The 21,066-nt window shown below is 43.4% G+C and overlaps 1 protein-coding gene across 1 annotated transcript in view; it reads left to right on the top strand.

The window, feature by feature from the left end:
* Positions 1 to 828: 828 nt before the first annotated feature.
* VSIG1 (V-set and immunoglobulin domain containing 1) overlaps positions 829 to 21,066 on the top strand; it is a 37,907-nt gene continuing 17,669 nt past the window's right edge. The window contains exons 1-4 of the mRNA XM_043973574.1: positions 829 to 877; positions 4,170 to 4,333; positions 11,120 to 11,227; positions 20,080 to 20,278. Coding sequence (XP_043829509.1) covers positions 829 to 877; positions 4,170 to 4,333; positions 11,120 to 11,227; positions 20,080 to 20,278 — 520 coding nt within the window. The remainder of the gene's footprint in view (positions 878 to 4,169; positions 4,334 to 11,119; positions 11,228 to 20,079; positions 20,279 to 21,066) is intronic.

Here is a 21,066-nt window from a genome sequence, read left to right as displayed (position 1 = left end):
ACTGCTGCTTTATAGTAAAGATTCAGATTTGGTACAGCTAGCCCACCTTCCTGTGCATTTTTTTCAGTATTTCCCTGATATTCTTAACCTTTTGTTTTTCCAGATGAATTTTGTTATTATTTTTTCTAGCTCTATAAAATAATTTTAGGTAGTCTGATTGGTATGGCACTGAATAAGTAAATTAATTTAGGTAGAATTGTCGTTTTTATCATATTAGCTCAGCCTATCCATGAGCAATTGATATTTTTCCAATTATTTGTCTCTGATTTGATTTGTGTGAAAAGTGTTTTGTAATTATGTTCATAGAGTTCCTGGATTTGTCTTGAGAAGTGGGGTTTTCTGACTCCAGAACTCTGGTTCTGATTCCAGAACTTCAGTTCTCTTTCCTTTGTTTCATGAAAAAAAGTTTAGATCCTTGTTCAGTCACCCTGTAGAATAAACTTCAGACTTTTATCAAAATATTTGAAGCTGCCACATTTGGCATTCCAACTTTCCTTCATTTTTTAGTCTCTTTCCAAGAAGAGTTTTTGTGATTAAAACAACAACAACAACATCTATGTAGAAGCTCCTGAGAAACTCTTACCAACACTTTAAGAGTTTCCGGTCCCACAATGGTTTATTATTAACACACTAACAAATGTACCAAGTATATCCATACTCCATTACAAAGGTTTCGGAGAAACCTTAGAGGCATATTGACTTGGTGATGGTGGTGAGATAAGAACAACAAAGGCCCAGTTGAGGAAAAAGAAAAGTCAAGCTGAGGTTCAACCCAAACCAGGCAGCAGGCAGCAGGCAGCCTCCATTGCCAGACTCCCCTCCGCCAAGATGTTTACCATGGTTCTGAGGATGCTTCTCTTCATGATGGGACTTCTAGGTGAGTCCAAGAAACCACCCTAGCCCCAAGCCACAAAACTCTGAAGCTGTTAGAAAGGAATTGTGCTAAGAGACAGCATGGCCCTAGTGCCTTGGGAGCAGGCCTAGGAGTCAAGAAGACCCTGGGCCAGAGTCTTGTCTCAGGCCCCTCTCAGGGATCCCCGGGCAACCTTCAAAGAGAGGCGTTCTTAGTCTTTGCAGTATATGGATCAATTTGGTGAACTTTTGAAGCCTAGTGACCCCTTCTCAGAAGGGTGTTTTGAAATTCATAAAATAAGTCCATAGGATTTCAATTATATATATATATATATATTTAATTTTATTTAATACATATATGTATATTTCATTTAATATATTTTATATCTATTTAAAGATCACGCACTCTAGGTTAAGAATCTCTGCTCTAAGGCCATGGGTTGTCCATCTATATTGGTGGACATAGTCTTTTCATTGAGGTAGTTAGAACTCCCCTCCCTGACATAAATAACGGAGGTAGATTACTCAATCAATCAAACTTTAATAAGTACCTACTATGTGTAGGACACTGTGCTAAGGCAGGGATACAAAAAGAGGCAAAAGACAGTCCCTACCCTCAAGAAGTTTACAACTAATGGGAGAGACAATATTCAAACAAATGTATGCAAAGCAGGCTCTATGCAGGCTAATGAGGAAATAATGAGCAGAAAGAAGGAACTGGAATGAAGAGGATCTGGGGAAGGCTTGCTGTAGGAGGTGGGATTTTAGTTGGGACTTAAAGGAAGCTGGGGAGGTCACTAGAGGGAGTAAGGGAGGGAAAGGGTCCCAGGCATGAGGGGCAGCCAGAGAGAATGCCTGGAGCTGAGAGATGGGGGGGTCTTGTTCACAGAACAGCCAGGAAGCCAGTGCCGCTGAATCAAAGAATATGTGTAAGGGAGTAAGGTGTAAGGAGACGGGAGAGGTAGCAGGGGGCTGGGCAATGAAGGGCTTTGAATGCCAAACAGAGGTTTTCTATTTGTGGTGGTGACATGATTGGACCGGCACTTTAGGAAAATCACTTACGATTGTTTGAATGGAGAATGGACTGGATGTGGGAGAGACTTGAGGCAGGCAGAGCCACCAGCAGGCTATTGCAGTAATCAAGGCATGAAGTAATGAGGGCCTGCACCAGGGTGGGAACGGTGACAGAGGAGAGAAGTGGGGGCATTGAAGAGATGTGTTCCAAAGGTGAAATTGGCAGCCATGGCGACAGTTTGGATACAGAGGAGAAATAGTGAAGAATCCAAGATGACTTCTAGATGGTAAGGCTGAGGGATTGGGTGGGTGGTGGTGCCCTCTACAGTAATAAGGGAGGGCGTTAGGGGGAAAGATGATGAGTTTTATTTGGTTGCCTTGAGTTTAAGATGTCTACAGGACAGCCATTTTAAGCGGTCTATTTAATAGATGGTTGGAGATGGGAGACAGGAGGTCAGCAGAGAGTTGGGGGCAGGATGGGTAGATGTGAGAGTCACCAGCATAGAGATAGTCACTAAATCCATGGGAGCTGATGAGATCTCCAAGTGAAGTAGTATAGAGGGAGAAGAGAAGAGGACCCAGGACAGATTTAGGAGGCATCATCTAGACAAAGATCCAACAGAAGAGACGGAGGAGTGACCAGATAGGTAGGAAGAGAACTAGGAGAGAGACAGAGACAGACAGAGACAGGGACAGAAAGACAGAGAGGTGTCCTAGAAACCTAGAGAGAATAGAATATCATGGAGAAAGGCTACAGAGAGGTCCAGGAGAATGAGAATTGGGAAAAGGCTTTTGGATTTGGCAGCTAAGAGACTAGTGCAAGAATATTATTTTCCCATGTCCTTATCCTAGATAGAATAGGCTACTTGGCCTGAACTGTCTGGTTACCCACTAAGTTGCTATTTCAGTAGCTTGGGCAACTAGGTGGCACTGCAGTGGATAGAATACCGACCCTTAAGTTAGGAGGACCTGAGTTCAAATCTGACCTCAGACACTTACTAGCTGTGTGACCCTAGGCAAGTCACTTAACCCCAATTGCCTCAAACATCCAATGTGATCGCCAGTCATCCTGATGTATATCTTGCCACTGGACCCAGATGGCTCTGGAGGAGAGAGTGAGGTTGGTGACCTTGCACAGCCCTGCCTCACTTAAATCCAATTCATTGCAAGTCATCACATCACCTCCCAATGTCATGGTCCTCTTGGAGAACGAAGGACAAACAAGATTTCAGTAGCCAACATATAATAAATTATAAAGGGGAATTCCAAGAATCAGGTAGTCACAGCCAGATTGTATTTCCCAGTAAATTAATGACTCCACACCATGAATCCTCATGCCCTCTAAACAAAGAAAATCCCTTTGTCATTCCTCAGCTGAAAATCACTGGCACAATGAAAAGAGGGCTGAATTTGTAGTCAAAGGCTCTACGTTTGAATCCCAATTGGGCCTCTTACTATCTGCGTGACCTTGGCTAAGTCAGCTCCTCTCTATGAGACTCACTTTATTCCTCTGAAAAATGAGAGGATCAGATACAATCAAATATGTCAAAACCTGCAAGTAGCCCACAGTGCAGCCTGAACCAGATTAAAATGTAAACAGGCAATGTTAAACAAAATAAAAATACAAAACTAAGCCAATATGGGGCCGACATAGATGCTTATGCACAGTTAATGGGCCCCATTTTGATTTGAGTTTAATACCACTGGATTAGATGACCCGTGATGTCTCTTCTTCACTCTATGATCCTATATAAGCCATGACTGAGTTGAACTCAGGGGTCAGCTAGGTGGCACAGTGTTTAGAACACTGGGCCTGAATTTAGGAAGATTCATTTTCTTGAGTTAAAATCTGACCTCGGGCCAGCTAGGTGGCACAATGGATAGAGCACCTAGATTCAGGAGGACCTGAGTTCAAATCCAACCTCAGACACTTGACACTTACTAGCTGTGTGACCCTGGGCAAGTCACTTAACCCTAATTGCCTTACTTTTTAAAAAATCTGGCCTCATACATTTACAAGCTGAGTGACCCTGGGCAAGTTTCTTTACCCTGTTTGCCTCAGTTTCCTTATCTGTCAAATGCGCTGGAGAAGGAAATGGCAAACCACTCCTGCAACTTTGCCAAGAAAACTCCAAATGGGGTCATGAAGAGTCGGACACGACTGAAAAATGACTGACCAGCAATGAGTTGAACTCTAACTTCCCCTCATCTCCTTGGTTTCATTAAATAAGAGAATGCGTGTAAATATACTCTGTCGATTGTAAGCAAGGTATCATGAGTAACTGGTGCCATTACTGTTTCAGGCTCTGTCACCTCAGTGGAGGTGACCATCCCAATGAAGGTGGTGAATGTGACGGCTGGGATGGATGCCACTCTGCTCTGCACATATACCACGACTGCCCCCACCACAGACCAGCTTACCATTCAGTGGTCCTTCTACCACATCAAGAAATTCCAAATAATCACTGTAAGGACCATATTCCTACGTGGGTACAGTTAACTAGTTGTGGCTTAAAGCTCATGCTTAGCGGGGTTGGTTTTTGTAAGAGCAAGAAACACAGGCAGAATTAGCGGAACAAAGGTGTTTAGTTTAAGAATGTTATGTCAATTACCTGGCATTATACCTTCACTTGCAAATGGTTTCACCTTTATTAGGACCTGGGTAAGTAGGTTGGGTCTGTCATACCCACAAGCAGACGAGGCAATTGCTTGATTGTGTCCACCATCAGTAAAATGGGGGGGTCAGTGTACACTGGCAATAAGTATATATATTTTATTGATTAAATTCATGTACTACTGTGTGACTTGGTATGTCTCACTCAAAACAAAAAAGGGGGAGAGGTGACCACTCTTATTCAGCAGTCACTGCCCCAGCCTTGAAGTGATTTGGGGGGCAGGGGTTAGAGATGCTGGACTGGCAGGTGGAATTTTTCCAATGGCACCAGTACAGCTGCTGTTCTGGGTGCCAAGTGATTAATCTAAAACAGCCCAGAGGGGCTAAAGGTTGAGGGAGAGTAGTTCTGGGTCACAGTGGGTCAAGAATAGATGTGGTTGTGCTGGAGGCCAGCCCTATGGTTGACTATTGGAGGGAAGGTGGGATAGTACTCCTCTTCCCAGCCTCCCCCTAATTGGTCACATATCTCTTGGGATTATCCTATGGTTCCCCAGAGGTCATAGCATGGCCTGCCCAATTTTGGAGACCCCTGGTCTAGGCCAAGGCTTCTTTTTTGTGGGGCAATGAGGGTTAAGTGACTTGCCCAAGGTCACACAGCTAATAAGTGTCTGAGGCCAGATTTGAACTCAGGTCTTCCTGAATGCAGGGCCAGTGTTTTATCCACTGTGCCACCTAGCTGCCTCCTAGGCCAAGGCTTCTTAAACTTTTTCCACTCACTACCCCTTTTTGCCCAAGCAATTTTTACATGACCATGGGTATATGGGTAGATAAAATAGGTCTACATTAACATTTACTGTTTTCGTGACCCCCCCCCCAATTCAGTTATGTGACCTCATATGGGGCCACAACCCACAGGTGAAGAGCTATGGTATAGGTAATGTGTCTTCAGCACCACTAAAATTTCCTTCAGTTTTTTGGTCTTTCTCAAACATTTCTGTTTTGACAAACATTTATTTACTGTGTGCTGGCTCCTCTCTCCATGGTCTAGGAGTAAAGGTGTGTGAAGTCAGGGCAACTGCCAAGGTGGAGAACTAAGGAAAGGCCTCTCCTAACCATACTGGGGGCTCAAAGATCAAATCAACTATCAATTTCCACTCCATCAATGAGCGCCTCCCCTGGGCCTAGCACTGGGTCCTGGCTACCAGGGATTTAGAACTGAGCAAGGCAAGAGTTGCATGTAGCAGCAACTGAGCAGTCACCTTTGGCATCAGGGTTACCTGGGTTCAAATCCAACCTCGGATGATGCATCCTGACTGTATGACCCTGCTCAAGTCCCTTCACCTCGAGGTCCTCCAGGCCAATCTCGAAGCTACAAAAAGAAAGTGCTGAGCTCAGTGGTAGAGGGAGATTCTTTAGCTGGGAAGGGCCCGATATCAATGGAAGCACAGACCCAATTCCTACCCCCAACCTCTAGCCCTCTCACAAAAAAAAAAACAAACATCACAGACAAGAGGAAAGCCAATCTTTTCCTCCAGGCATTCAGAGCCCTGTGTGATCAGATGTCAATCAGCCTGACCTCCCACACTACCCAGCCCCCCAGTTCTGCCCATTGCTCCCAGAACACTTCCCATGCACTCCTCACCTCTGATTTTTGGCCCAGGAACTCATCTGCCACTTTGCCACCCCAAAAGGCCCCCCACCACTGCCTCTCCATGCCTATATTTCTTAATTGACCAACTCTCCCTTGCTTTTCACCTATCGGGATCCTCTTCAGCCTCTGGAGACCTTCTCAGATCCCAGGCAAGCTCTTGCTGAGTAGCCGGGCCCTATCCTCATACAAGGCTGCCATTTTTCCCTCACAGTCTATCCTGCTCATGCCCTTGCCGCCTCTCCTGCTCCTCTGACCCTTAGCCTGCCAGGCTCCCTGACTTGTGGTGCTTGTATTTTCATGGCTGTTCATTTTCTTATTTCCTCAACTTGACTGGAAGCTCCATGAGGCTGGGGGCCTTTGTGTTTCTTTTGTCTTTCCCACAGTGCTGAGGGTCTTGCACTAGGGTTTGAAAACTGATTGGCATGCTAAACTGTAAATGCTGTGAGAATATAGAGACAGTCCCCAGGGGTTGAGGTATTTCTATAAAGGGCCTGCCTGATTTTCTTGTACATACGGGATGTCCCAAAAGTCTCAGTACAGTTTTGTGCTAAGACTTTTGGGACACCTTATATAATATTTTACAGACTTAGACTTTGTTTACACTGGGTTCCAGGTGCACCATTATGACTGAAGGGCTACTCAGCTAAGTGTGAAAGCTTGGGGGGACTTTCCATCTCAGTCTGTTGTCTATTTTTTCTTTGAGAAACATTCCATTGACAGTTTCTTCATTAGAAGAAGGAGGAGGAGGAGGAGGAGAAGAAGAAAAGAAGAAGAGCAGAAGAGGAGGAAGAGAAGAAGAAAGAAAGGAGAGCAGAAAAAGAGAAGAACAGAAGAAGAGGAGGAGGAGGAGGAGAAGAAGAAGAAGAAGAAGAAGAAGAAAGAAGAAAGAAGAAGGAAGAAGAAGGAAGAAGGAAGAAGAAGGAAGAAGAAGGAAGAAGAAGAAGAAAAAGAAGGAAGAAGAAGGAAGAAGAAGGAAGAAGAAAGAAGAAGAAGAAGAAGAAGAAGAAGAAGAAGAAAAGAAGAAAAGCAGAGGAGAAGAAAAAAGGAGAGCAGAAAAAGAGAAGAACAGAAGAAGAGGAGGAGGAGGAGGAGGAGAAGAAGATCAAAGATCAAATCAACTAGCAATTTCCACTCCATCAATGAAGAAGAAGAAGAAGAAGAAGAAGAAGAAGAAGAAAAGCAGAGGAGAAGAAAAAAGGAGAGCAGAAAAAGAAGAGAACAGAAGAAGAAGAGAAGAAGAGTAAGAGGAGGAGGAGGAGAAGAACAGAATAAGAGGAGGAGGAGGAGGAGGAGAAGAAGAAGAGGAGGAGGAGGAGAAGCCTGTACTGTGAGGGAGATTTTTGACTCTGTTTTTATTGTTACCTTTTGTTTTTGCATAGCCTACACTTCCATGTGTCTTTCCTCCCTCCTCTTCCCTCCTCAAGAACTGCCCATTGAAACAAAGGATAAAGTAGATGGCTATTCTTCCAGGAAGTGTTTGACTTGAAACAGCATTTCCTGGAGTGGAAAAAGCAAGTTCTCCTATAAATATAACCCCCTTGCAGCTAAAGCCAGGGTCGAAGGTCTCATGAATCATTTCTGTGATATAGAAATGTGGTTTTATCCAGTTTCTCTATTTTGCAATTATCCACTTCACAGAGGAGAGGAAGTGTGATGTAGGGGGTAGGGAACTAGCAAGACCTGGCTTCAGATCTCCTCTCTGACTCACACTAATTGTGTGACCCTAGGTAAGTCACTTAAACTCTCAGTGCCCTAGGCAACTCTCTAAGACTGTCAGTGGCAGAACAGGTGCTAACCTATATTAGGAAAGGGAGTTCCCTATATCAGTGAAATCCCCTGGCCAGTAAATATCTCTAGTTATTTCCTTGGGTTCCCTGTTAACCTAGTGTTGGCCCATACTCCCTACAGGGATGGGTAATTGTACAATCTTACAATAATGAGAAGATCGAGGGCAGGTAGGTGGTGCAGTGGATAAAGCACCAGTCCTGGATTCAGGAGTATCTGAGTTCAAATCCAGCTTCAGACACTTGACACTTACTAGCTGTGTGACCCTGGGCAAGTCACTTCACCCTCATTGCCCCTCAAAAAAAAGAAAAAAAGAGAAAAAAAAAGAATGAGAAGATCATTGAATTTCCCTGAATCCGAGAGGGATGAGATGTTTCTGAAATTGTAGCTCTTCTTCCCTCCCCACTCTCACAAGGTCCAATGTTATCTCCAAAACACAGTTTTATTTCCAAAAAGGGCTTTGAGTCTTGACTTAACATAAACAGTGTTCTATCCTGGCATTGAAAATAGGGGCATTTAGAGAAAGTAATATTCGGATGTGTCCACCTCTGAACCCCCTACTTGCTGCTTGCTGCCTGCTGCCTTGAGCCCTGCAGAGCTTTGAACCTGCTGGCCCCTGATCTGGGCTCTCCTCAAGGATGCCATGCTGCCCATCATGATCTCTAAGAGATGGAGAAGGTCACTTTACTCACAGAGAGACAGGAGGGCACAGTGAAACATATACTGGATTTAAAGTCAAATCCCAGCTGCTGCACTTACTAGCTATGTGACCTTGGAAAGTCACTTGCCTCTCTGAGCCTCAGTTTCCTTGTCTGTAGAAATTAGGTTTCTGGACTAGAAAACCTCTGGCTCTGAATTTATGATCCTATGATTGGAGGAGAAGGCACTGTATGTAGTTGGTAAGACAAGGCAAGTAGAATAGAATGGTAAACGAGATAAGGGAAAGACAGTTGGAGTGGTTGTTAAGTTACTGAAAAAAGGAAAGAAGTTGGGCATTACTGTGAACTTCCCCTGGGATTTCTATTTGGATGTTAAAAAATCAATCAATGAATTAATATTGAGTCTGTCTTGATGTGGGCTTCTTCCTTTCTTAGAAAGTTGTAGACACAAAACATTAGCAGAGAGTGGCAACCTGAGAGAATAGGGCCCTGAGTACTGGGAAACCCCTTCCAACAGTACAATGTCCTCCCCTACCTGGGGAACTTGGTGAGAGGAAGAGATCCTTGCCCTAGGGAAGAGAGTCCTCCTCTCAACTGCCATCCCCTAGAGCAGGTATCTTCTCTTCCCCTTTCCACAAGTCCCTAGATGCATACTGGAGCAGCTAGGTGGTACAGTGGTTAGAGCACTGGCCCTGGAGTCAAGAGGACATGAGCTCAAATCTCACCTCAGACACTTACTAGCTGGGTGACCCTGGGCAAGTCACTTCACCTCAATTGCCTTAAACATCCGGGGTCATCTCCAGTCATCCTGATGTATATCTTGCCACTGATCCAGATGACTCTGGAGGAAAGAATGAGGTTGGTGACCTTGCACAGACCTCCCTCACTTAAATCCAATTCACTGCAAGTCAGGACATCACCCCAATGCCATGGTCCTCTTCTAGAATGAAGGACAAACAACAAACAACAGATGCATACTGCCCAGGCCTTTGTCCCATGGTTCAGAGGCAGATGGAATATGACTTGCCTGTCTTTAGAAAGAGATAGCAACTTTCGGTCATAATATCAGGGTGCTAGAAACATAAAACCAACCCTCGATCTGAATTTGAAATGACTAGTCTTTGGTTCGACTGGGAAGAAACTAGTGGCCTCTTCTAAGATAAAGAGCATACCAGTGACCTCTTGTTTAGTAAGAGTTCGATTTGCTTGAAGTCAATGAGCTATCTCATTGAAGATAAATCATAGCAACATGACCTTGCATTTATATCAGGCCAACTAGTTTTTGAAGCAGTTCGCTCTCCTTGATTTCATTCAATAAGTAAAACAATTCAGCCCTCAAACAGATTGCTTTTAGAGTGGTGTTACTGGCAGTTCATGACTCCATTGTATTTCCCTATAGGCCCCCAGGCTTCTAGACTGGAGATCCAGTCTCTTCCGGCTCCACAGTGAACTCAGTTTCTAGGTTCACAGGATCTCAGATTTACAGATAGAAGGACATTTACAGGCTATTGAGTTTGACCCTCTCATTTTACAGATGGAGAAACTGAGGTTGAGAGAGGTTAAGTGATTTGCTCAGTCACACAGCTTGTAAAGTGTCTGAGGCGGTATTTGAACTCCCATCTTCTTAAGTCCAAGTCCAGTACTCTGCTACTTACCTGCCTAGTTCAGCCACTTTACCCTGTGACCCTGTGGGTCACTGGAGATGTTGGCCGAGATGGTGATGAGTGAACCCGTGGGCTCGCCACCTGGAATGATCAACCGAGGCAAGAAATATCCATGTTGTTGTTACCAAGTAATGGGATTCTTTAAAAGAGGATGGAAAAAATATAACAAATTTATTTCTTGCTTGGAACAATTCAGAATTCTATATTGCGAGTCACCTCTCTGTGCTTAAGGTGAAAGGAAAAGAGATTACAGTTGTATTGTAGGACCAAGGCATATAAAGATCCATTGAAAGAACTAGAGATGGTTAGTCTGGAGAAGAGAAGATTCAGGGAGGACATTCGAGCTTCTGGGTAGACCCAGGAGCAGTGGGTAGAAGTTACTGGGAGGTGGATTTAGATTTTGTGTGAAGAAAAAAGCTTAATGATTGGAGCTGTCTAAAAGGAGAACGGTCGGCTTGGTGAACTGATCAATGCCACCTCATTGGAGGTCTTCAAACAGAAGCCGGATGACCCCTTGTCCCAGCTATTATAGAGGCTTGGATTCAGTTGGGCTATAATTTCTCTGGGACTCAAAAAATTCTTAAGACTTTAATGAGTAGCTCATGCTAAAAAAAAAAACAAAAACTGACCATAAGAAATGTACTTAGCTTTTTGTCAAATGGTGATTCTCAGCGCCAGTGTATACAGGTGTGGGTTTGGGAGTAGAGGGTAAAAATGGCATCCCCATAGACAATGGTGACTGTGAGTCTCAGCTGAGAGACACCTCAGTGCCATGGAAGGTGCGATTTTGAAGCGACTGCATGAAGGGGCTTCTGGGTTTGTGTGGCAATATCTATTGAGCATTCAACTCTCCGACTGGCCCGTTTCTGCCCAAATGCAGCACTACCCATGCCTCAATATTCAGAGTATGGAGGAAGAGGCATTCAGTCAGTGTCTAAAAGTGGTGCATACAAGAGATGCTCGGGGAAGATGTAGCTGGACTTCTCAGGTAAGACAAAACAAATGCCTGCACCCCAAAGCCCCTTACTTTATTGTTGGGAAAGGGAGGAGAAGAATCCCATCTACCTCTCTCCAGGCAAGATCAGCCCCTGGCTGGACTAGGAAGTATCTCTCTGGCATCTACCCTTTGCCCTCCTACACTGCTCCTTATTCTCTTTCCGTGTCCCACCCCACAGTGACTTCATGCTACCCCCTAGTGACCCAGGGACCACACCTGTAGCTTCCTAGTCAGACTCTTCCCCACCTAAACTTACCTCCCTTGTGGCCTCTCTGCTCAGGGTCTCTGCTGGGTGACAGTGGATTGCTCTGTTGGGCAGCAGTGTTAACATGTTATGACTCCATCCTGCTCTTGCCACCCTCATTGCTATCAATACACTCTCTATGCTACGATATTCTGCATAATAGGGCTGCCTTCCAACATCTCTGAATCTCGATTGGCCCATTGTATAGAGCAGATCTGAGCATCCTGTCCCAGGAGACAACACCTGTGATTAAACCAACTATTTCCCTTCCATGGAGTGGGAGGAGGGAAGATAATAATAATTATTATTATAATAATTATTATTAATAGCTAGCATTTATAGAATGGTTTAAGATTTGCAAAGTGTCTTACAAATATCTCATTTTATCCCCACAACCTTGTTGAGGTAGATGTTATTATAATCTCTGTTTTATAAATGAGGGAATCGGGGCGGCTAGGTGGTGCAGTGGATAGAGCACTGGCCCTGGAGTCAGGAGTACCTGAGTTCAAATCCAGCCTCAGACACTTAACACTTACTAGCTGTGTGACCCTGGGCAAGTCACTTAACCCCAATTGCCTCACTAATAAATAAACAAACAAACGAATGAATAAATAAATAAATAAATAAATGAATGAATGAATAAGTGAATAAGTAAATAAATAAATAAATAAATAAATGAGGGAATCGAGGCTAGGAGAAGTTAAGGAATGTGCCCTGGTTTTCCTCACTCCAAGTCCAAAGGTGTTTTGTCTGGAGAAGAGAAGTAGTGGAGAGAGAGTGAAAAGGCAGGAAAATGTGATAATTGCCTTCAAGTATTTGAAGGATTATCACATGAAGGAAGAATTCGGGGCAGGGGGGGTAGCCACTTGTGGGGAGTAGTTTGGTGGATGTTATAAGGACACAGATATCAGACCTTATATTGATAAGTTATAATTTTCTAACATTGATTGCTATACAAATGAGTCTGCCTTGTGAAAAAATGCTTCCCCTCTAATTGCAAATATTCTTTTTTGGGGGGAGGCGATCAGGGTGAAGTGACTTCCCCAAGGTCACACAGCTAGTAAGTGTCTGAGGGCGGATTTGAACTCAGGTCCTCCTGACTTCAGGGCTGGTGCTCTACCCACCATAGCACCACCTAGCTGCCCCTAATTGAAAATATTCAGGGGTAGCTAGATGGCACAGTGGATAGAGCACTGGCCTTGGAGTCAGGAGGACCTGAGTTCAAATCTGGCCTGGGACACTTAACACTTACTAGCTGTATGACCCTACGCAAGTCACTTAACCCCAATTGCCTCACTAAAAAAAAAAAATCAAAGGCTGGATGGCCACCTTTTGGGAGTATTATAGAGGAAATTCAGGAATCAGGAAAGGAGTTGGAATAAATGACCACTGAAGCTCCTTTTAACTCTGGAGGATTGTTTGTCTCTACTGTAATGGACCCAGACTACTGTACTTAGATTATTCTGGTGTCAGCTTACTGGTTGTGCCAGCTCCTTCTTTGCTGCCAACTATCATTTCTCTTTACTGTCAATGTATCCACCTCTAGTAAATAGTCTCTCATCTTCCTCCGTTCCGATCAGTTGGGATGACAGAATATAAGCACTCTGAGAGAGCTTTGTGAATTATTGCTTTTGTATCACCAGTGCCTAGTACATACTAAGCATCAGATCAATGCTTGTTAAATTGAATCATTCAGTTGTGGGTTGGGAAAATGGATAACCAATTTTGTTAACACTGTGTGCAAAATAAGGTCAATAGACCCTGAGGGCCTCTCCTATACAGTAATATGCCTGGGTTTATGACAGCTGCTTTGGTTTCTCAGAACCTTTCTTCAACTACTACCAGGTTCCCAGCATCCCTTCCTGCTAGCTGAAGTTGCTGGCAGTCTGACCCCTTGAAGAAATGGATTGTAATGTTCTTATTCTAGTCTGTGCCCAGTATACCTGTCAGATGATTTAGTGTGGCTGAACAGAAATATGCCACAACCTGAAAAAAAAGCAAGCAACAACTTTCCCAAGACAATCTCCCTTTTTCCATTTGGGGCCAGATCTAATTGGGAGCATCTAGACATCCCATCCCTTTGAAATCAGAATTTAAGCATTTGACGGGAATTCTCATTATAAGTCAATATGGGGTCACCTAGTCTTGTCTTGTAGCCCATTCTACTCTGAGATAGATCTGATTACAGTTGGCCCTTCCACATTGCAACTTTCCCCATTGTGATTTTGATATATCTCAGGTCAACATAAGAAATTAAATGGGGGGGGGGCGGCTAGGTGGCACAGTGGATAAAGCACCGGCCCTGGATTTAGGAGGACCTGAGGTCAAATCAAGCCTCAGACACTTGACGCGTACTAGCTGTGTGACCCTGGGAAAGTCACTTAACCCCCATTGCCCCGCAAAAAAACAAACAAACAAAAAAAAAGAAATTAAATGGGAATTTGAGGGATTTGGGGGGAAGTTGCAGATGACACACAAAGGTCAACAGATGACACAGAAAAAGTTTAGAAACTCAGAAATGCATAAGATATAGGCATAATATTGTATACGATCAACCCAAATTTTACAATAAGGTACTGTAACCATCCCATAAAAGAAAAAGAAAAAAAATCAGACCTTCTCTGGTATGAAGGGAGGGCCAAAAATTTTTACCTGGATTTTCCAGATTTGGGAGGGGGCACTGCACCCCTAACCCCCGAGATGTGGAAGGGATAACAGTATTAGGAAAGTTTTGTGTGAAATCAAGCCTGGATTTGCCTATTTGCAACTTTTAGCCCTTTCCTGCCCCCTGGGGCCAAACAGAATGAGGCTGATTTCTCCTCCCTGTAACAGCTCTTCACGTATCTGAACACCACCATCATTGGCCTCCTGGGTCTTTTCTTTTGTAGTCTAAACATATCCAGTTCCTACAACTGATTCTCATATAGCACAGACTCAAGGCCCTTCCCCATCATAGCTGCCATTGTCTAGATGTTCTCCAGCTTCCCAATGTCCTTCTTGAGATGTGGTGCCCACAATGAACCACAGTTTTCCAGAATACTGACTCCAGACTATCAGCCCCTTATTCCTTGAAGCTGCCCAGGATCACAGTAGTCTCCATTGCCACATCATATTGCTGATGCTTTTCAGAGTAAGGGGAACTTTTACTCAGTCATTTTCAGTCATCTCTGACTCTCTGTGACCCCATTTGGGGTTTTCTTGGCAGAGATACTGGAGTGGTTGGCCATTTCCTTCTCCAGCTCATTTGATAGATGAGGAAACTGAGGCAGAAAGAGTGAGGTAAGTGACTTGCCCAGGGGTCACACAGCTAGCATCTGAGGCTGGATTACATATACACGGTTAAGCATGTATCTACAGAATGAATATATTTGAGTGTATTTGAAAATGAGGGTGATGCAAAACCAGAAATTATCAACATTGTTAAAGGAAAATGTATGACTGGATAATTAATATAAACTTGGTAACCATCAACATATCAAATATTCGAACAAGCAAAATGAAGACATCAAAAAACAGGCACAAAGGGGCAGCTAGGTGGCGCAGTGGATAAAGTACTGGTCCTGGATTCAGGAGGACCTGAGTTCAAATCCAGCCTCAGACACTTGACACTAGCTGTGTGATCCTGGGCAAGTCACTTAACCCTCACTGCCCTGCAAAAAAACAAAAACAAAAACAAAAAGACAGGCACCAAACCATAAACTCTATTTTTTTGCGGGGCAATGAGGGTTAAGTGACTTGCCCAGGATCACACAGCTAGTGTCAAGTGTCTGAGGCTGGATTTGAACTCAGGTCCTCCTGAATCCAGGACCAGTACTTTATCCACTGCGCCACCTAGCTGCCCCTCAAACCATAAACTCTAAAGGATTAAAAATGTATTCTTGGGGGCAGCTAGATGGCGCAGTGGTTAAAGCACCGGCCCTGGATTCAGGAGTACCTGAGTTCAAATCCGGCCTCAGACACTTAACACTTACTAGCTGTGTGACCCTGGGCAAGTCACTTAACCCCCATTGCCCCGCAAAAAAAAAAAATGTATTCTTGTTTTGGTTTTGTTTTGTTTTGTTTTTTGGGGGGGGGATTTTAATGTATTCTTAAAGGAGCATCTTAAACAAAATAATACCAATCCCACGTGCTTCCCTTTCTTGCATCTTTGTCTTCCTCTGGACTCCATCCGATTTTGCTGATGGAGTCTAGGCAGTGTGTAGATTGGTTTGGGGGAAGGACCATTCTACTTTCTTCTCTCCGAAACATTTCACGTTTATCTGTATGATTTCTTTGTAGGCATCATGCTGGTCATTTCTCATAATGCAACAATATTCCGGTGTGTTCACATACTCCTGACTTATTCAGTTTTTGCACAAAAAGACTTTCCAGTTTTTTGCTTTTACAAACAAAGCCACTGGGTTTTGTTTTTTGTTTTTTGTGCACAGATGGGGTTTTTCTTCTTGCCAATAACATCCTTAGTGTCAGGGGCCTCTCCATGTCCAGAGGTTTTGAATGGAAGTAGGCTGGAAATCTTGAGGAAACTGCAGCTGGGAAGCCTGGGAGATGGGGCCAGAGAGGAGAGCTGGCGAGAACTTACAGGGAAGGAGAGGAAAATGAAACCCAGAGGCAAGCCTGTCTCTATTTCCCAGAGGCATTTCCTCCTGTCCCGAGGGGAAGCAACAGGGTCTTGGCTGTACTTTCTCAGGAACTCCGTCCTGAGGTACCAAGATTTAGAGGGCAGTGACCCCCCAATACCATTTTTGTGACTGCCAGTCTAACACACTGCTGAAAAGAAAAGAGAGCTGAGAAAAGAGACTGCAGGAGAAACCGCTGGGGAGATGGAGGGATAGACAGGGGTTGTGTGAATAGCACCATCCAGCAGGGCTGAGACCCAAAGGGAGGTGATCTGAAGGAACCATTAACAAGACAATAACCTTTTTAACAGACCAGAGCCAGCGAGAGTGAAACGGACGTGCCCCCTCCCCTGGGGCTGAGGAGACTGAGCTTTTAACCAGGAGTTGATTAGCTTTCTCTGGAGATTTGTGGGAGGCAGCCATTTGGGGAGGAGGCTGGAGAGAGGCTGCCAGAAATGCCCCCTGCTTCATTAGCCTTGCCTTTTATTCTAAGTAAATGTTCCTTTGCTTTATTATGATGCCATGTGCTAAAGTCTGCACAGTTGGAGATTTAGAAGAAATGAGAGCTGGCGAACAGTGGTTCTGAACAAAAGGATCCTAGGAAACCTAATAAGGTAGCTGGGATACTACAGTAGAATATATTGTCCTAATAGTGGGGTCAAAGTGTACAAACAATTGAACGGCTCTTATTTCATGCCAGACTGCTTTTCAAAAAGATTACACCACTGCACAAATCCACCAAAAATGTAATGGTGCGTTTGTTTCTCCACAGTCTGGCCAGAATTGAAGTTTATTGTGTTTTGTTTTTTTCTATCTTTGTCAACCTGATATAAAAAATCATCTTATTTTTCATTTATCTGATTATTAGGGAGTTTCGGGGCTATTGGCAAATTGTTTTACTTCATAAACTTCCTGTTCACGTCCTTTGTTTATATATAACAAAGGGTTATTACTGAAACAATTCTGTTCATTCCTTACACATTTTGGATGTCAGATTTTTATCAGAAACTATTACTCAAGAGATTCATTCCTAGTCTGTTTCTTTCCTTTTTATGGTGGGGACATTGATTTGTTGTCGTTGCAGAAATCCTTTTATTTTTTATATTCAGATCCATCTAGTTTGCCTCCTTGAATTTTTTTTTTCATTTGGTTTAATAGAGAAGGATTTTCTTCCTCTCCACAATTGAGCTTTCTTTCTAATGTTCTTATGGGGTGTTTAAAATATATATTTATATCATTGAATCACTTGAAATTTATTGTTCTTTGTAACAGGTTTTATTGTATAATGCCTTTCTTCCCCCACTGTTTTGTTATTTGGGATTTAACAAACAACATTGTATCCCTTTCATTCTCAGTCTGTTATACTGATTTATTTTCCTGATTTTTTAAAAATCCAGTGCAAGATATTTTGTTAATTACCATTTTATAGTATAATCTGTCAATTGTATGAACTTCTCCAGTGTATATGGGGCCATAGGGAACTTGTAGGATGTCTGTATTTGTTGAGAGACTACCATGTGTTAGCTGTCCTACAAGTGGGAGTGCATCACTGCTTTTTCTCACATTTTGGGGACTAGAAAGAGCAGCTGTCTGTATTTTAGTGGAAAAACGAGCTTTCTATAGATGCTATCTGTGCAGTGTGCAAAGCTCCCAGGGTTCTTAGACTGGTGCCCTCTGCTGGGGCATCTCAGAAGAAAATGACTAAGGTCATCCCTCACATTTAAGATGCTGATTACAAAGCCCAGGGAGTGAGTGGAATTTTTGATTCTATCAAGATTTATGACTTGATCAAAATTTCTGTTTGTTTTCAAGGAAGCTTAGACTAAAGAGTTTTAAGGGAGAGAGAAGAATTGGGACTTAGCCCCAAGGTAGTAAATGATAAAGCCAGGATCAAAAAAGATCTGTGCTAAACTTTGGGACTAGATCTCATGAGGCAGCTGGGTGGTATGGTGGATAGAATGTTTGACCTGGAGTCAAGAAGATCTGAGTTCAAATTTAGCCTCAGATACTTACTTTGCTGTCTGACCCTTGGCAAGTCACTTAACCTTTGTCTACCTCAGTTTCCTCATCAGTAAAATAGGGGTAATAATAACACCGACCTTGGGGGGCTGTTGTGAGGGCCAAATGAGATAACATGTACAGCACTTTGCAAACCTTAGAGGGTATAAATGTGCATCATCATCATCATTATATTTAATAAAGATAAATTGTTTTGTCCATGGGTTTAAAAATAAGCTTCACAAGTCTAAAAAAATCAGAGGGTTTTAGTGGCCCACAAGCTCCATATGAGGTAATCATAATAATGACTCACATTGACGTAGCACCTACTGTGTGTCAGGCACTGTGCTAAGCACAGTACATAATGTGTTATGACTGCCAAAAGACCAATTTAATCCAGACACTATAAAGAAAAGCATTCTACACAGTTCTGGGTGGTGCCATGCTTTAAGAAGGACATTGGCAAACTAGAATGTGTGCAGAGACAGGCAAATGGGAGCACAAAGAACATTGGAGTCCTGTCATATGAGGACTGGTTGAAGGAAATGGGTGTGTTTTACTTGGAGAAGGGAAAACTTGAGGACTCTGGGATGGCTATGTTCAAGTATATGAAGGGACCTCTTGTGGAAGAGGGGTTAAATTTGTTCTCATTGACCCCAGGGGGTAGAATTAGGAGTAATGGGGGCGGCTAGGTGGCACTGTGGATAAAGCACCGGCCCTGGAGTCAGGAGTACCTGAGTTCAAATCCAGCCTCAGACACTTAACACTTACTAGCTGTGTGACCCTGGGCAAGTCACTTAACCCCAATTGCCTCACTAAAAAAAATAAAAAGAATTAGGAGCAATGGGGAGAAAATGACAAAGAAACAACATAAGGGAAACTTCCTAACAATTAGATCTGTCCAAAAGTAAAGTGGGATGCCTGGGGAGGTAAGATGCTCATTCTTGTTAGAAATCTTTATACAGAAGCTGGATATCAACTTGCTGATGTTGTGGGAGTAGACTAGCCTATGGGGACGGTCTTTGGAACATGCACATATATTCCTTGACTGGTTCTAGTCCAAGTGACCACACTTGGGGGGGGGGGGGAGCGGTGAGCTTATTTTTGGCCATGATGACACAAGGGATGATGACAATGGGAGATGACCCAGAGTTCTGGAAAATTTGATGACTTAGGATTCTGAACCAGAACTCAGTAGATATACAAAAAGAGTGACCCACATTTTGGTCATTTTCTCTTTCTCAACTACTTTGAGCTGCCTCAGAGAAAGGTCAAAGGAGGAGGAGAAAGGCAGCTGCCCTATAGACACTGCAGCTATTGCTGCCATTCAGATCTAGCTGCTGATAGGTCTTCCAATGGGACCTCTGGATTTTCCAGATTCATAAGATTTCCTGGACACTTTCATCTCTGAATACTCATTTCCCTAGGACCAGGAAAGAACAAATACAAAGAGAGAGTGTGTGTAAAGCCCCATGGGCCAGGTAGGAGACAGAGTAGCTGTTCTTCTCTCACTCAGTTCTCAGAAGCAGTGCAAAGTAGTCCTGTTACCTAAAGGGGAAAGAAAAGAGAGAGCAACCAGTCAGTCAATAAACATTTATTAAGCACCCATTGTGTAGGTACTGTGTGAAGATTAATGTGACCAAGGGGCACATTTCATTTCCCTTTTTTATCCCCACACTGCTTTCATTCATCCATCTCTGAGTCATCAGAAGCTAATGATAGAACTGTCCGTCATCTCCCATTGCAAACCCTTGAGTCATAATGGCTAAAAGGTTCAATCCAAGGTTATTCTGCATGGTCATTTGGACTGGAACCATACAGGGAATATCTGTGCATGCCATGGTCCAGTCCAGCCTCATTACACTAACAATACTGCAGAGAGGCTTGTCCTGGTATGTGTGCGGATCTACCAGGTGACATGCTATGATTTGGAATATTCAAAGTTTCCTTTTATGCACCTGCCTGTTATTTCTCTGTTGTCTCAGATTTATTATTCTGCTGGTGGACAACCATCTGACATTGGAAAGTATAAGGACCGGATTACAGGGGCCTCCACCGCAGGAAATGCCTCCATCACTATCTCCAACATGCAACCTTCAGACAGTGGAGTTTATATCTGTGATGTCAACAACCCACCTGACTTTCGTGGAAATAACCAGGGATTTGTAGTGACCAACGTGTTAGGTACCACAAGATTTTCTCTGTATTTTTGTTTCAAGGGGTACAATCTTGGGTTGGAGGGACATTGTGAGGGAGGAGGAATACATAGCCAAAGGCTTTAAGTTTGAATGCCAACATATGTTTCCTTTTTCTATCTGTTTTCTTCTCTGTGACATAGGGAACCACTACCAACATAGTCCCAGGGGATAGTGTGGACCCCAGGGAGTTAAGTCAACAAACAGTTATTAAGTACCTACTATGTGCTAGGCTCTGTGTTAAATACTAGGGACACACAAAAAGGCAATACCAAGCCCTGCCCTCAAGGAGCTTGTGACTTAATTAGGAGAGACAATAGACAAACAAATGGTACAAACAAAATATGAAACGATAAATTGGGGGCAGCTAGTTGGCTCAGTGGATAAAGCACCAGCCCTGGATTCAGGAGGACCTGAGTTCAAATCCGGCCTCAGACACTTGACACTTACTAGCTGTGTGACCCTGGGCAAGTCACTTAACCCTCATTGACCCACAAAACAAAACAAAACAAAAAGATGAATTAGAGATAATTTCAGGGAGTTACTAATGAAACCTAACCATGGGGAAGCACCCTGGCCTGGGAGTTAGACCTGGGCGATTATTCTGATTTATTCTATCTCTAACTTGCCATGTAACCCTGGTCCAATACCTTATTTTATACCTAGAATTTATCTTTTCTTTTTTTTTTCTTGGTGAGGCAATTGGGGTTAGGTGACTTGCCCAGGGTCACACAGCTAGTAAGTGTCAAGTGTCTGAGACCGGATTTGAACTCAGGT

The sequence above is a fragment of the Dromiciops gliroides genome, chromosome X (genome assembly GCF_019393635.1).
Source record: "Dromiciops gliroides isolate mDroGli1 chromosome X, mDroGli1.pri, whole genome shotgun sequence".
NCBI lineage: Eukaryota > Metazoa > Chordata > Mammalia > Microbiotheria > Microbiotheriidae > Dromiciops > Dromiciops gliroides.
The sequence above is the reverse complement of the archived record's forward strand: the minus strand, read 5'-3'. Positions and strand labels throughout refer to the sequence as shown.